This window comes from Medicago sativa, chromosome 1 (assembly GCF_051527215.1).
Source record: "Medicago sativa cultivar Bolivia chromosome 1, Bolivia_mono, whole genome shotgun sequence".
NCBI classification, from domain to species: Eukaryota; Viridiplantae; Streptophyta; class Magnoliopsida; order Fabales; family Fabaceae; genus Medicago; species Medicago sativa.
The window spans coordinates 17,017,705-17,035,599 of record NC_140749.1 but is presented as its reverse complement, the minus strand read 5'-3'; the positions used below and the strand labels follow the sequence as shown (position 1 = coordinate 17,035,599).

Sequence of the window (17,895 nt, the reverse complement as noted above, 5' to 3'; positions counted from 1 at the left end):
TGTCAACAAAGTTGTCATCAAATGGATGTCAAAATATCATTACTCTTAAAATAAACCTAAAACAAATCCTACCAAAACAAATAAAAATGATACTCCCTCCGTCCCGCAATAAATGACCTATTTGAAAATGTGCAATTTTGACTTATCTTACTTTGACCGTATTTTTTTACTAATATACAAAGATAAATAATATCATATAATATGTTGTTGGATTCGTCTCGATGAGTATTTTCAAAATATCAAATTTTCATAATTTTTTTCTAATATATTATTCAAGATATTTAAGCTCAAAGTTATGCATTACATGCACAATAAGGTCAACTGTGTCAAGTTTTATGGGACGGAGGGAGTACTACGTACTAACAATTTATACTCCTCTCAAAAAAAAAATTATACTAATAATATAATTTTTATAGTAGATAAAAAATCTTAAATTGTTTGCATTTTATTTATACATTTTAACAAATTTTAAGGAGCATTCTTGAGTAAAAGTGATTTAAAAATTAAGTTTATTTTAAATTAATTAAATTTAAAATAATGACATGTCACTAAATAATTGAATTATAGATATATACTCGACCAAACTTTAAAATACCAAACTATTCGTCAAATTTTAATTTGTATCTACAGAGAAATTCAGACATTTATGAAAATAATATTATGATGTATTTGTTAAGATAATCAGATAGTTTACACATATTTAATTAAATATCAATATTTATTCTTATAAAAGAATATAATTTTTCAGATATTTATGTAGGCATTTAGGAAATAATATGACATATCTAAATAATTATCAAAATTGATTTTTTATAAAGTAAACTCTAAATTAAATACTAAAAATATTATTTATGAAAATATAAATTAGAGTTAGAGGATAATGCTTTAATCCATGACAATAAAAAATATTCAGACTAAAATATTTAATTTTTTCCAAAGATATAAAGAGTGTTCGAATTGTCCCCGTGAGCTTAACTCACTTGGTAAGAGATAATGCATTATGTATGCAGCGGCTGGGGTTCGAACTTCAGACACCCCATTATTTCACCTTTAAGGTGAATTTCTCCAGCCGCTATGCTACTTGACCCAAAAAAATGGGGTGTTCGAATCATAACTTTCAGATTCAAAACCCATCATTTTATTATTAGACCAAACCTTGATGTTATGATGAAAAATACATAATTAATTTTTAAGTTTACTAAATAACTGATATCTGATCTATATTGTATGTCAAATACATCGGTTATTAAATGAATTATTTTTTATTGGGCAAAATAAAAAAAAAAAACGGTGAGAAAAACATTGGGCAAAGTAAAATAGTGATAGTGATAAGAAACAAAAGAAAGCAGTCATAGAAAGTTAACGGAGAAGCTTGAGTCGAGTCATACACACAGACACGCAGACACAGTTACATAAACACACTCATTCAACTCTTTCACTCTTCTGTTACTTCCTTCCTTCTACTTCCATTCCTTTTTTCCATTTCTCTCTTATCTCTCTCTCTCTCTCACACACATTCACCACCTTCTTCTCAATTTTCAATTACTCTAATAAATAAATTATAATTTTCGTTATTTTCTTTTGCATTTCAATTTCATTGCACGCTTCGATTCGTTCTTTTACCCTATCTTCTTATAACGATCCGTTTTTCTTTGATCTGTAACGGTTCTTCCTCAAGATCTGAATTCTGTAACGCGTTTGTGATGTTTTTCTGTGTTGGATCGGTTTTCAATTTCGATGGAATTAGCAGTGAATTGAGGATGCAAAGGTTTTGCAGGTAGTTTTAAGGAGGGAGGAGTTCTGCGGCATTTGCATTTCACACGGCGAGGTAGCTTCTTTTATGGTTTTGTCATGAATTTTGAATTTGATTTTGATTATTGCTTGTGTTGTGTGTTTGATGTGTGTGTGCATTTTGATGATTTATGAAGTGATTTCTGGATTGTAGGGTTTTAGTCTGAATTTGGTTAAGCAATTGCGATTTTTTTTTATTGAATTGATTTTAGTTAAAAATATGTGGAGTTTTGTTTGGATAAGTGATTGAACAATAAATTTGAGTTTAAAAATCGTATGAGTGATTGAATGAAATAATTGATTTTGATTGAATTGATTTTAGTCAAAAATGAGTCGAATACAAAGTGAATTACTCCCTTTGGTCTTTGCCATAAGCAAAAGAAAAATCACTTTTTAGATTCATTAAAATCACTTTGTACATAAAAAGTGGAATGTTGCTTGTAATTGAGATCGGAGGGAGTATGCTTGGATATTTCAAGTAAATGTTAGTTGAAGAAAATTTGATTCTGGTTAAAGTTGATTTGAAGGTTATGTGATTTATGTTTGGTTAGTGTAAAAGATAGTTGAAGAGTAAATTGGCTAAAAGCGAATGTAAAAGTCAGTTCTAGAATCAAAAGCTCCAATTCTAGAGGAAAAATCAATTTTACTCGAGAGCAATCAAACATGTCTAAGTATAATTGATTTTGCCTTTAGAATTGAGTCTACTTGAAGCTAGAAATTGTGATTCTATTATTGATTTTTACACTCAAATTTATTATTCAACTCACTTTTACGTGAATGTATCAAAATTCAAAACACAAATCACTTTACCTTTTAGTCTGAATCAATTTCACAATCAGTTCACTCTAAATCAATTCTTGTCACTGCATAAACATCAGTTCTAGACCTCTAGAGTCAATTCTGGCTCCTACAAAAGTGGAAGCAAACATACACTAAATTTGAGTGTGAAAATTATATTTGGAGTCAAAAAGCTGCAAAGCCTAGCTTCAAGTTAGAATCTATTATAGAGGTAAAATTAATTCCAACAGACATCACTCAAACATGTCAAAATTAAATTCACTGCTTATGTATCTGGAATCACTTTTAGCTCTCCCTACCGGGAAACCAAAGACACACTAGTGCGAGTTTGGTTCAAAGCTTTCGGAAATTGTTTGTAGTTATAAGGGAGTTGAATGTAAAGTGGTTTATATTTGGATACATTCGCGTAAAACTAAGTTGAACAATAAAGTTGAGGTTAATGATTACTTTTGAAGGCATCAATGTGAAGTCTTTGTATAATATGGAACTTGGAAACTGAAATGTTGTTTGCATTTGCATAGAGATCACTCAGTCTAAAATCTAGGGCAGGCCATAAGCCATGTTTAGGAGTTTTTTTTTTTTTTTTTTTTTTTTGTTTCTTTTATTGGGTAGAGTGTTGATTGAATTTGAATGGGGTGATAGTCACTGATTCATGTTTGTAATTGATAGAAAGTGATTTCTTATAGTAAGCAGGTCTCTCTCTCTAATATGAATGTTATAAAGCGATGTCTTTTCATGGAAATGGGTATTGCTATGTCATGTAGCTTAATAAACAAAGTCCTTCTCATGTCTGTGTTTTCTATTTTAAGCATTTCTGTAGGATGTCAATTTGGAATGGACTTTTGGTATGCTGAAATTTTAGAAAAATGTTTAAATTTTCAGGGGTCCTACAAGGACGATAAACAAGCTTATTGGTGCAAATGTCAAAGTCTCCCTCTCCAGAACAACAGAGATCCATTTATTCTGATTCTCAGCCCATGTCAGTAACTTTGTGCTACTCATTAGGAATTTATTGTGCTGTATAGAAAATGTATTATAATGATGGAGGCTACTTTGTGAAAATATTGTCTATTTTCATTTCCTAAAGTTTGTGTTCATTTTAACTTGATGTGAAACACCTAAAGTGAACCATTGGGTAGAGAGACGATGAAATGCTAGTTAGGGATGATGCATTTCATGAAATAAAAATAGTTCTTTGATATTTTCAATTTTTCCAGAAAATGCAGACAATTATTAACTTCAATAGTCTCTTATCTCTTTGTTATCAAGTAAAATTAACACTAATTTTAAAAAATTTAAATAGAAAATGTTTTCACAAGGTAAACGGACCCTTAACTTTAGCAATTGGAACTAGTTTATGATCTGTTTGGCATTTAATGTTATATTATTATATTAATGGCTCATGGCTGGTTAGGTCTCATCTGAGTTTTACATCGCATTATCTCATTTGCAAATGTGAAAACAGTCAAAATACTAACATGTGGCAGTTAAATACCCAATTACATACAGGGAATTCATTGAGGAAACAGGAATGGACGATCCAGAATCTACAATGGCAACAGTTGCTAATTTTTTGGAGCAACTGCATGCCAACATGTCATCACCACTTGAGAAAGAACTTATTACAGCACGATTATTAAGTGTTGCCAAGAGAAGAAAGGATGCTAGAGCACTTATTGGTTCTCATGCCCAAGCCATGCCATTGTTCATAAACATTCTCAGAAATGGAACCCCGCTTGCAAAAGTTAATGTAGCTTCCACTCTGAGTATCCTGTGCAAAGATGAAGACTTGAGGTTAAAAGTACTTCTTGGCGGTTGTATCCCACCATTACTGTCAGTTTTAAAATATGAATCCACTGATGCTAGGAAGGCAGCAGCTGAAGCAATATATGAAGTTTCCTCTGGTGGTCTTTCAGTTGATCATGTTGGTATGAAAATTTTTGTTACAGAAGGTGTAGTTCCAACCTTATGGAATCAACTAAATCCACAAAACAAAGAAGACAAAGTTGTGGAAGGTTTTATTACTGGAGCATTAAGAAATCTATGTGGGGACAAAGATGACTATTGGAAAGCAACATTAGAGGCTGGAGGTGTGGATATCATTGTGGGTCTCTTGTATTCAGATAATTCTGTTTCTCAGTCAAATGCAGCTTCTCTGTTGGCACGTCTAATGCTGGCTTTTAGTGATAGCATCCCCAAAGTAATAGACTCTGGAGCAGTCAAAGCTTTACTTCAACTTGTTGGTCAGGAAAATTATATTTCTGTACGAGCCAGTGCTGCCGATGCCCTAGAGGCCCTTTCTTCAAAGTCTACTAAGGCTAAAAAGACTATTGTTGATGCAGATGGCGTTCCAATCCTTATTGGAGCTATTGTTGCTCCTTCTACAGAGTGTATGCGAGGTGATGGTGGTCGAGCCTTGCAAGAGCATGCAACTCGCGCTTTAGCCAACATCTATGGGGGCATGTCTTCTTTAATACTATATCTTGGAGAACTTTCCCATTCTCCTCGCCTTCCTGCCCCAGTTGGCGATATAATTGGTGCTCTTGCTTATACACTCATGGTCTTCGTGGAAAACCATGACGTTGATGAGGAACATTTTGATGCAACTCAGATAGAGGATAATCTTGTAACTCTTTTAAAGCCCAGAGACAACAAGCTGATTCAAGAGCGTGTCCTTGAGGCTATGGCTAGTCTTTATGGAAACGTCTATCTCTCAAAGCGGCTCGTTCAAGCAGATTCGAAGAAGGTTCTCGTTGGTCTTATAACAATGGCTGCTCCTGATGTGCAAGAGTATCTGATACTTTCATTGACAAGCTTGTGTTGTGAAAAGATTGGAATATGGGAGGCCATAAAAAAGCGAGAAGGTATCCAATTGCTGATTTCATTGGTGGGATTAGCCAGTGAGCAGCATCAGGAGTACTCAGTTCAATTGTTAGCGATCTTAACTCACCAGGTTGACGACAGCAAATGGGCAATCACTGCTGCTGGAGGGATTCCACCGTTGGTGCAGTTGTTAGAGACAGGATCGCAAAAAGCAAAAGAGGAAGCAGCTAATGTTCTCTGGAGTTTGTGCTGTCACAGTGAAGATATTCGTGCCTGTGTTGAAAGTGCTGGAGCCGTACCAGCATTTTTGTGGCTTCTCAAGAGTGGTGGACCAAAAGGACAAGAAGCTTCTGCTATGGCACTCACAAAGCTTGTCCGAGTAGCTGATTCTGCCACAATTAATCAGCTATTAGCATTGCTACTAGGGGATTCTACAAGCTCGAAGGCACACATAATTCGGGTTTTGGGTCACGTGCTTTCTATTGCTTCACAGAAGGATCTCCTTCAGAAGGGATCTGCAGCCAATAAAGGACTGAGATCTCTTGTTCAAGTTCTCAATTCATCAAATGTGGAAAACCAAGAATACGCAGCTTCAGTCCTTGCTGATTTATTTATCACTAGACAAGACATGTGTGATAGTCTTGCAACTGATGAGATTGTGCTTCCTTGCCTGAAGCTTTTAACTAGCAAAACTCAAGGTGTTGCCACTCAGTCTGCTCGAGCCTTATGTGCTCTGTCTCGTCCAAACAAGAGCAAAGCTGCAAATAGGATGTCTTATATTGTAGAGGGTGATGTTGAGCCACTAATCAAACTAGCTAAAACATCCTCTGTTGATGCTGCTGAAACTGCTGTTGCTGCACTGGCCAATCTTCTCTTTGATCCTTGTATTGCCGCTGAAGCTCTAGCCGGAGATGTTGTTTCAGCTTTAACAAGAGTTCTGGCAGAAGGATCCTTGGAAGGTAAACAAAATGCTTCATGTGCACTTCATCAATTACTTAAGCATTTTCCAGTAGGTGACGTTCTCAAGGGGAATGCTCAATGCCGTTTTGCTGTACTCGCACTTGTGGATTCATTAAGAGCTATGGATATGGATGGAACTGATGCAGCAGATACTTTAGGAGCAATTGCACTGCTAATCAGGACTAAACAGGGTGTCGACTTCACTTATCATCCGTGGTTAGCTCTGGCTGAAATACCATCAAACATAGAACTTCTCATTTACTGTTTGGCTGAGGGGCCTCCCCTTGTGCAGGACAAGGCAATTGAAATTCTGTCTAGGCTTTGTGGAGATCAGCCAGCTGTTCTTGGTGATTTGTTATTTGCTAGTTCAAGATCCATTGTGTCATTGGCTGATAGAATTATAAACTCCTCCAGTTCAGAAGTGAAAGTTGGTGGAGCTTCCTTACTAATTTGTGTTGCAAAGGAGACGAAAGAGCTGTCAATAGATTCACTTGACTCTTCTGGTTATCTAAAACAACTGATATATTCTTTAGTTGATATGGTGAAGCAGAGTTGTTTCTGTTCTTCATTAGATATTGAAGTATTCACCACTAAAGGTTTTATTGAGAGGAATGCATTTCAAGAAGCTGACATGTTTGATATTCCCGATCCGGCTGTTGTCCTGGGAGGTACTGTTGCGCTGTGGTTGCTCTCAATTATTGCTTCTTTCCATTCGAAGAGTAAGCTCGCAGTTATGGAAGCTGGTGGACTTGAAGCTCTCTGTAATAAACTTGCAAGACATACTTCAAATCCACAGGTATACTAATTTAAACTTCAATTTATTTAACTGATGATCTTTATCAGTTTCCTTTGTCTTTTTGCTGGTTTGTTCTATAACTCAGGTACTAATATTCATGTACATAGGAAAAATTAAATGTGCCATGTTGGGTGTGTGATGGCTTTGCTTTTAACTTGCTCGATAATATTTCTTTGCAATTTGATAAACAACAATAACTTGGAATCTGTATAAATTTGTAATATAATTTTATTTATGAGTTGATCAAACTCTGGATTTGATGTGTAAAGGCAGAGTTTTGTGAATAAAATCTAGGCCAAGCCCTGCCAGACCTGAATCTACAAAATATGTACTAATTAATTTTTTTTTTAGTTTGAATCTAATTTTTTAATATAAAAATCCCATATCTCAATTTTTACATGCATGATTTCCTAAAGTTTGTATTACTATTGTAAATAAGTTTTATGAATTTGTTTCCCTTTTGATCTTGTTAACGCCCTCTTATTTCCTTTAAAGCTTAGCTTGGGCCTGAACTCTGAAGAATAAATCTGAACGATTAGTGAACATTAAAAAGACTCTAGACTATACTAATATAATGTATATTATGTTTTCCCTAGATTCTGTTCATTTGGTTGATGATTTGTGTTGGTGATGTACATGTCTGGATTGCACATTTGTTTCAGTCTTGTTCACGTATGCTATAAATTTAGTTACTTATTCAAATATATTTCCTCCCTTTCCTATTGACAGGCAGAATATGAGGATACCGAAGGCATATGGATCAGTGCCTTGTTCTTGGCCATTTTATTTAAAGATGCAAACATCATTCTATCACCTGCTACAATGAACATTATACCTTCTATCGCTCTTCTGCTAAGATCTGAAGAAGTAATTGATAAATATTTTGCTGCCCAGGCTTTGGCTAGTCTTGTTTGTAATGGTAATAGGGGGATAAATCTTGCCATTGCAAATTCTGGTGCTGTTGCTGGTTTGATAACTATTATTGGGCATATTGAGTCAGATATGCCAAATCTCATGACATTATCAGAAGAATTTTCGTTGGTGCGAAACCCTGATCAAGTTGTTTTGGATCACCTTTTTGAAATTGAAGATGTAAGATTGGGATCTACTGCACGAAAATCTATACCCCTCTTGGTCGACCTCTTAAGACCAATACCAGAAAGGCCTAATGCTCCACCAGTTGCTGTTAGACTCTTGATATCCATCGCAGATGGAAGTGATGCAAATAAATCACTTCTGGCAGAAGCTGGAGCTCTGGAAGCTTTGAACAAATACCTGTCCTTGAGCCCTCAAGATTCAACTGAGACTGCCATTTCAGAGTTGCTGAGAATTTTATTTTGCAACTCTGACCTCATTAAACATGAAGCATCAACAAGTTCATTGAACCAACTCATAGCTGTTTTGCGTCTTGGATCGAGAAATGCTAGATACAGTGCAGCAAGAGCACTCCATGAACTTTTTGATGCCGACTATATCAGAGATTCAGAATTGGCTAAACAGGCCATTCAGCCATTGGTTGACATGCTTAACACCACATCAGGGAGTGAGCAGGAAGCTGCTCTCCTGGCCTTGATCAAATTAACATCAGGAGATTCGTCAAAAGCATGTGTTTTTACTGATGTGGAAGGGAATCCACTTGAAAGTTTATACAAAATACTGTCTTCTGCCTCTACTTTGGAACTGAAGAGCCATGCTGCACATCTCTGCTATGCTCTTTTTGGTAATAGCAAGATCAGAGCAAACCCAGTTGCCTCAGAATGCATAAAACCCCTTATATCACTGATGCAGTCTGGTTATGAGACAGCAATAGAATATGGGGTTTGTGCTTTTGATAGATTGTTGGAAGATGAACAGCAGGTGGAGCTTGCAGCAGCCTATAATGTTGTGGATCTCCTTGTCGGCTTGGTTTCTGGTGAAAACTACCAGCTTATTGAGGCCACTATATCTGTTCTAATTAAATTGGGTAAAGACAGGACTCCTAGCAAACATGACATGGTCAAAGCTGGCATTATTGATAATTGTCTCAAGCTATTTCAATCAGCACCTAGCTCATTATGCTCCACAATAGCCGAGCTTTTTCGCATTTTAACTAATAGTAGTGCAATTGCTAGAAGTTCAGATGCTGCAGAAATTGTAGAACCCCTTTTCAATGTTTTGCTCCGTCGGGATTTCAACATATGGGGACAACATAGTGCCTTACAAGCACTTGTGAATATATTAGAGAAACCACAAAGTCTTGCATCCTTAAAGCTTACTCCTAGCCAAGTCATTGAACCCTTGATTTCTTTTCTGGAATCCCCATCCCAAGATATTCAGCAGCTTGGCACAGAACTGTTATCTCATCTTCTTGCACAGGAACACTTTCAGCAAGATATTACAACAAAGAATGCAGTTGTGCCCCTTGTAAGGCTTGCAGGAATTGGAATTTTAAATTTACAGCAAACAGCAATAAAAGCATTGGAAAAAATATCCACAAGCTGGCCAAAGGCCGTTGCTGATGCGGGAGGTATTTTTGAGCTTGCAAAAGTTATTATTCAAGATGATCCTCAGCCACCACATGCACTCTGGGAATCAGCTGCTTTAGTTCTCTCCAATGTATTGTGTTCCAATGCTGATTACTATTTTAAAGTTCCTGTGGTGGTTCTTGTAAAACTCTTGCACTCAACACTTGATAGTACAATTAGCCTAGCGCTAAATGCTTTAGCAGTTTATGAAAGAAGCTATGGTTCAAGTGCTGAAGAGATGATGGAAGCTGGAGCTATGGATGCTCTGTTGCACCTTATAAGATCTCATCAATGTGAAGAAGCATCTGCTGGATTACTTGAAACTTTATTTAACAATGTCAGAGTACGGGAAATGAAGGTATCTAAGTATGCTATAGCGCCTTTATCCCAATATTTGTTAGATCCACAAACCAGATCACAGTCTGGCAAGCTCCTTGCTGCTTTAGCTCTGGGGAATCTTTCCCAGCATGAACGACATGCTAGAGCTAGTGACTCTGTATCCGCATGTCGTGCATTGATAAGTATACTTGAAGATCAGCCAACTGAAGAAATGACAATGGTGGCTATATGTGCATTACAAAACTTTGTCATGAACAGCAGGACAAATAGACGTGCTGTTGCAGAAGCTGGGGGCATACTAGTGATTCAGGAATTGCTGCTGTTTCCAAATACAGAAGTTGCTGGACAAGCAGCTCTACTAATCAAATTTTTGTTTTCTACTCACACATTACTAGAATATGTGTCAAATGAGCTGATCAGATCTTTGACAGGTACATTATTCTTGTCTTTATTGACAGCGAGAACTGCTCTATACTTATGCTCTCTTTCGGCAACTGCTTTTGGCACGTGTCCATGCTAACATTGCCTAATTTTCTTTCAAGTTCATTCATGTTTTAGTCTTTAGTAAATAAAGTATATTTAAATTTATTTTATTGCACACCTTTTCATGTATATGGTCCCTGGCAGATTTTCTTTTACATTTATCTTGCATATTGAAACTAATGATTAATTTACTATGAAATTTCTTGGAGGGCCTTGAATTTTCCCTAGTGTTTATACATGCAGAGAATCCTATTGTCCCATTTTAAAATACTAGTTGATGTTCAAAGGAATAAATACACTGGATATGCAGTGACAAATTGTATTTGAAAGGCTTCTTTATTTTGCTGTGTGATTCAATATGGTTAGATTGTCAGAATTTGAACTGTCATCTGAGAGTTTCATTCAAGCCTTTATCTGGTTTTTAGACTTTCTGGAACCAGAAAAGAAAGAGTTTTGGTCTTTTGGATATATCATCATATGTACAAATAAGTTGATTTCCGTCTTGTTATATTGTCTTTCCTAGTATAAATCTCTAGTTCCATTATATGTGTTGCTATTTCTAGTTTTGGAGGATGTCAAAGATTTTCTGCAGCATGACAGCTAGTGAAATAGTTTTCTTCCTGTTTTATCATATCAATTTTTAATTCAAATTACTTTCAAGAAAAATAAATCTTCAAATATAGATTGTGGTGTGTTGGTGGTTTTTTTCATTTTTTATTAAGAAAATTGTATTTCATTGTATTGTTGCTCCTTTATGCAGCTGCACTCGAAAGGGAGTTGTGGTCTACTGCCACAATCAATGAGGAAGTTTTGAAAACACTCCATGTGATATTCATAAACTTTCCTAAGCTCCACGCATCTGAAGCAGCAACCCTGTGCATTCCTCATTTGGTAGGGGCACTTAAATCTGGGAGTGAAGTTGCTCAAGACTCTGTACTTGACACCTTTTTCTTGCTAAAACAATCTTGGTCTACCATGCAAATAGATATAGCAAAATCTCAAGCCATGACTGCTGCTGAGGCCATCCCCATATTACAAATGCTCATGAAAACCTGCCCACCAAGTTTCCATGAGAGGGCAGATACTCTTCTTCACTGCTTACCAGGTTGTTTGACTGTCACCATTAAACGTGGAAACAACCTCAAGCAAACTATGGGAAGCACTAATGCATTTTGCCAGTTGACAATAGGCAACGGCCCTACAAAACAAACCAAGGTACTCCCATGAATAACTGAAAAATTCTGCAGAAGCATCAGTCATTATTTTAGCCTTTAATACTGGTTTTTTCTTGCCTTATAACGTGTGAAAGATTACACTTACTCTACATCTGTCAGTGCAAAATTCTGTTATATTTTGTTTCATGTTACATCTGTCACAAGCTGATTAACTGAAGCCTAAAAGTAGTATACTTAACTGAAGCCTCTCAAGTCTCAACTGTAGTAAATTCAATATTAATTTCACATTCAATAATAGAATGCCTTTTTCCGTTTCTCTTCGAATTCAAACATGACATGCAGTGCCTTCTGATAGATAACTCTCCAACTTTCTCTAGCTGGGTTATCATAGACCTGACACATGCCACAATAATTATTCAGATTGATTATTTCACCTTTGATTCTTTTCGTATCTATATCCATTTTTCTTGGTCTTGTCGATTCTATCATCCCCTTGCATAATTGACAACCTAACAAACTCCACAATTTATTTTCCGTTGTCCAAACATTATTTATGAAGTTATCAATTGATTTATCTGCTTTCTCTAGTAAGGATTATATTTTATCATACAAGATTACATATACCATTTTTTATTGTTGCATCTGGTAGGTAGTGAACCACAATACTTCTCCGGAATGGAAAGAAGGATTCACATGGGCATTTGATGTACCTCCCAAGGGCCAAAAGCTCTATATCGTATGCAAAAGCAAGAATACTTTTGGAAAGGTAATTAGATATTTTCCGTGATTATTCATTCTCTATTTTACTAATTTTTCTTTATGGTAACCAGTAAGTGGGTGCTTACCTCTTCCTTTACTTAAAGGGAGAATTACTACTTCATAATTTTGTTTGATGGAAACCTATATTTTGTTGATTACCGAGAGGATCTTAGCTTATTTCTACTTAGTGTTGTAATTCACTTTCTTATGATGACAAATTATTACTAGGCTCCTTTTTCATCTTTGCACTAACTAAACCGAACAATACTCTAATTGCAATTACTTACTGGAAGTGTTATATTTTTTATCCAGACAACTCTTGGAAAAGTCACCATCCAAATTGATAAAATTGTGACAGATGGGGTTTATAGTGGACTATTCAGTCTTAGTCATGACGGCAACAAGGATGGTTCTTCCCGAACACTTGAAATTGAGATTATATGGTCCAACAGAATTTCTAATGATGACATTTGAAAGGGGTAGTTAGCTGCTTTTTGGGCTGGAAGCTTAGAAGGTAATCTGCAGCATGCATAATATGTTCAATATGGTTTTCATGTAATTATCGACAAGTTTGGAAGATCCAATTTTGTAGTCTGGCAGATAAAGTTGCTTCATCTGTAAGTGTAAATTAAATTGAATTATAAGTGTCTTGGGTAAAGGGTGTGTGTGACAAAGGAGGTCCTCATTTGGTAAAGGGAAAAAATTGGTTACAATTGTACAGGTCAGTTCATAGGAAACAGAAACTTGAATCATAGGAAGAATGCCATTTTAATTAAAATTACGTCAGAAGATTTTTTTCTTCTTTAGTTGTTGCGTTTTGTTTTTCATTAGCTTTTGGTGTAAAGTGGCCGTGTTTTATGTTTGTAAACCACACATAAGATGGGAAAGTAAACTGCCAATTTCATTTTCCGTTGAGAAATGATATTTTGACATCAAAACATTGATGTCAAATATGGTGTCATTTGATTTTTGTGTGTAATTTTGAAATTCATGTCAGTTGTACACGATAAAAAGTAACACATACATACGGTGTCACATGCTATGTATGTATGTTAAAAAAACACAACTCTTTTCCATTTCTATCATCAACATGCTATTTTTTTATCATTAGGCCACAGCCAACACAAATTTATTTTTTCTTGGTCTATTTTCTAGGTTTAAATTATGTTTAAATAATAGCAGTAGAACAAGAGTAAATTGGTCTAGAAGTCCTAACTCAACTGGCAAATGCCGAAATTGCAAGGTCAGACGTCGTGACCCGGGTTCGAACCCGGGACCTTACAGTTGTGTGTGAGTTTAAATTCAGTGGTTTATCACTTCATCTAAGACCAAAAAAAAAAAAAAAAGAACAAGAGTAAATTGATGAATGATTGCACTACTTTTAATTAAAAAAAAGAGTAAACATGCAGACACTACAATTTTAAAACTGAGACTCCCGACTTAAACATTTTGTGAATTATGTTTATGCAATATCACCCAGTTGATTGAATGAAGGTTATTTAGCTGATTCAAGTTGAAGCTTTTCATTACCATTTATTTACCACCAAAACTCAAAATATACCAGCTTGTCTTTGCAGTCATTTGTGATTGTGAGTACTGCACGCAGCAGCAAGTTTAAGACTGTTTGATTGAGATTAGACGATCCAAATTTTCACCTTAAAATATTTTATCAAAGAAAAAGCACAAACTACCTTTAAATATGAATTGTTTAATCAAGATCAGATGATTGCGAGGTGCAATATATACAATGAGCATATAAAATGTAAAAGAAAAAGCAATATCATGCTTTACGCGGTATTTATTTTCTTAGATGATCCGATTAAAATAAATTTTAAAATCAACTTTTTATTTTCCCAAGATGAGTTTTTTTTTTTTTTGAATTCACTGTAATTAGTGCTTTCGGCACCCAGCAGTAAGTCCACCAAGGTATTTTCACAACTTTGGCCTTTTTCGATCAATTATGAGATTAATCTTTAATGATTTTTCTTGATTCTCATCCTTCCTATTTTAATGATTAAATCCTCATTTTCCATCCACTGTGTTGTACAAACTACAAAGTAAAGTTGTCTATATATTCGACGTGGAAAGCTAAGGAATAGCGTTACCATAATACTGTTACTATCAACAATCCTTTCATGAACTTGAATGCAAACAAAATTCTCTTCTGTTGATAAACATGAACAACCACGTACCAAAAAAAAATACACTGTTTCGTCGATTCAATTCAAATTCCTTACAATCGTTGCACTTGCACATCACAATGACACATCTTAATCACGAGTAGCCAAATTGTTGTGACATTGCATTTAATTGTACCTTACAAATTGAACGGAGCAAAATCGTTTATTTAAAGTAAGTTTTGCCTTTAACACGTGCTTGCTAAATATTGTCACAAAAAACTAAAATGATGCTTGTAAATATTATTTATTTTTCTCAATTTTAATTTTTAATATTTTTTTAATGATGCTTGTAAATATTATTTATTTTTCTCAATTTTAATTTTTAATATTTTTTTAATTGGAAAATATTCTATAAAAAGGTTATTTATACAGTACCTATAAAAAGATATTTTCCGTGAAAAACAGGTTTTGAATTCCTACATTCGAATTAGAAAAGGAAAAGGGGCATATCACCTCACTTTTTATAAGATGGAGTCGAATTTCAGGTAATATACGGTTGTTACGTAAATTTTGGAATATATTTAACTTTCAAACTGCCAATATTGGTCTTTACTCTTTTTACCTAAATTAATTAATTTTAATAACATTTTAACTTTTTACTGGCCTAGATTAGACTAATGTCCTAGAAATATCGTTACTATCATAGCTAGATATTTTCTGGAGTAAACAATGAGCTAGATATTTTCTTTACAAGTAAATATTCATGACTTTTTTAATAATAAATCAAAATCACCTTTTTAGTGGAGTCTCTTCGTCTGATTACATTTTTTAGTCAAGACTCGTTAGATATTGAAATTAACATATTGTATAAGATATTCAAGCACTGCTCTATTCAAAACAATCTATTGTTGGTTTGGAAGCTGAGACCTAAAAAGTAACTAGTATTAAGAATTTAATGTTTAACCACCGTGTCGTAAATTAATTCTACACAAAAATTCAATAAAAATAATTATTTTTACGTATTATACCTTTTTTTTATAAATAAAAAAAGGTCAAGTGCAAAATAATGAATTTTCATTAGATGATAGTGTAAAGTTAAGTGGAAATTATTTAAATCCTAGTGTTATTTAGAGGGATATTTGAAAATAGTAAAAAAAAATCTTACAATAATAGTAAATTAATTTAGTAATTTGAAAAAAAAAAAAATGAAACTTATAAGCAAAGGATATAGATAATAGTAAAATGATTTTACCAAAGTGGCGAATCATAGTTCAAATTGTAACCAGCAGAGAGGTGTTCACATTTAGTGTTGAAGAATACCTCAAATATAATTAACTTCAAGAGAGAGAAGCTATAAAAATATAGTGATAATAGGTTGGTTTCTACTGGTTATTTTGATGAATTCCTACTAGCTTTAATTTACCGGTTAACCTTCGACTTTAATCCATCCGTTTTAAATTATAAGCAAATTTGACTTGTTAGTTTCATTCAATTAATAATGTATGTGGTCCATAATATGAACCACGTATACATCATTAATTGAATGAATCTAAAAAGTCAAATTTGTTTATAGTATTTATGAACAGAGGGAGTATATATCAAAGGGAATCTTCAAAGTTTTCCTCCAAAACAATTGAAGTGAAAAGTTCAAGACATTTGAGTTTGGGAAAGATAAAACTTGATGCATTTTTTTAGATACTTTTTGTGTGACTCTTCACATAAAATACAACACCAATGAATTTTACGTGAAGAACCACGGAAAAAAAAAACATGATATTTGTCCTTTGAAAATTAAAAGCTATATTTGTAAAGGTTACAATAGCATACCGGTGTGTACCAAACGGAAGTTTCGGTTTTCAGTTAACAAAGAATAATCAAGATAGCCTAATATTATATCAGTCAAAAGTTGTCTTACGTGCACGCAGCTTGAAATGTTTGAAATCATAGGTTTATAAGGTGGGTGGGTAGGTACTGAAAGTTCTAAATCTCATCTAACTATTCTTTTTCCATGTACAAAATCTCGTCTAATTAGTGCATGTACATATCACAATTTTTAGGTTTGGTTTATCATTCATTAACTAACTTATAGTAATACAGTGCCTTTAAATTTGTTTTATTTTAACTCACTGTTGTTTTGTTTTCGTTGAGTGATGAAGAATATAAGAGAGTTATGAGTACTTGCATGTTGCAAATTCTTTCATAATACTATGGAAACTTTGAAGAGAATTATACAATCTTTTTAAGCCTATCTTTTAATAGTGTTTTATAAAAAAAATATTGTTGAATATCACTTATAGACGGTGGCAAGGGCGCATGGGCGAGTGAACTTCATAATCAAACATCAGACTCTTAACAATTGGTATCAGAGTACGATTAACACTAGTGGAAAATTCAAAGTAGCAAGATTTCGACAAAATGAACAATTTTAGATTATGGTAAAGGATGGTTAAAGATCTTTTGTCTGAACAAGGTTTACAGAAGAAGCTGCTTGAGACAAAACCAAATAGATTAGCTTTGAACCAATCATTCATTTAAATAAGATGTACTCCCCCCGTTCCTATATCTAAGCACCCTTTTATTAGAGGCAAATGGTGCTTACATATAGGGACGGAGGGAGTATAATTTACGCATGAAATTTGGGTACTATAAAACTAACACATTTAATAAGGCTATGTGTCATGTATCATTGTCATGAGAAATAATAATAGGGTAATTATCTCTGGGGAGGAGTGGTTGATTTTGATGGAGTTATCGCACAAGTTAAAATCCTCTCACGGGGATGATTTATTATGAAAGAGGGTAGGATTTTTTATTTTGTTTTACAATTTTTTATTTGGTTTGTTAATTCTATTTGTTGTCTTCAAATAAATTTATTTATAAAAAAAAACTAGTAGAAATACGAAAACCAAATGATATATTCATTTGTTTAATAGATGAATTTCATCTTATTTTGACACTTTCGATCTTTCCTTTTTTTTTTTTTTACAAAAACAAATGATATTCATTCATTCAAATTGATAGAGTACATTGATACAATATAAATTCAAAATCGTTAAAAAGAAAAATGATGAATATGCGAACAAACTCACAACATCCACGTTAATAGCATAAAATTGCAGAGTATATATGCATACAAATATGACTATATTCAAGTATTCAGAATCTATATCTCCAAATCTGCAACGTTGACGACTCTAAAGTCATTTATTGAATATGCACTTTCCAAAGCTAATATTTCAACCTGAATCAAATAAACATCATACTAAGACAAGAAATCAAATAAACACCACCGCACAAAGACGGGAAATCAAAATAAACATAATCATGCACAAACGACAAAATCACAA

At 34.1% G+C, this 17,895-nt stretch overlaps 1 protein-coding gene across 1 annotated transcript; it reads left to right on the top strand.

Moving 5' to 3' along the window:
• The first annotated feature begins 1,390 nt into the window (after window positions 1-1,390).
• LOC146953171 (CELLULOSE SYNTHASE INTERACTIVE 3) lies at window positions 1,391-13,394 on the top strand. The gene is made up of 7 exons (XM_085708221.1): window positions 1,391-1,828; window positions 3,472-3,568; window positions 4,099-7,168; window positions 7,898-10,442; window positions 11,255-11,709; window positions 12,319-12,435; window positions 12,741-13,394. The coding sequence occupies exons 2-7, from the start codon at window positions 3,510-3,512 to the stop codon at window positions 12,900-12,902; spliced, it is 6,408 nt and encodes a 2,135-aa protein (XP_085564347.1). The 5' UTR covers window positions 1,391-1,828; window positions 3,472-3,509; the 3' UTR covers window positions 12,903-13,394.
• The last annotated feature ends 4,501 nt before the right edge of the window (window positions 13,395-17,895 follow it).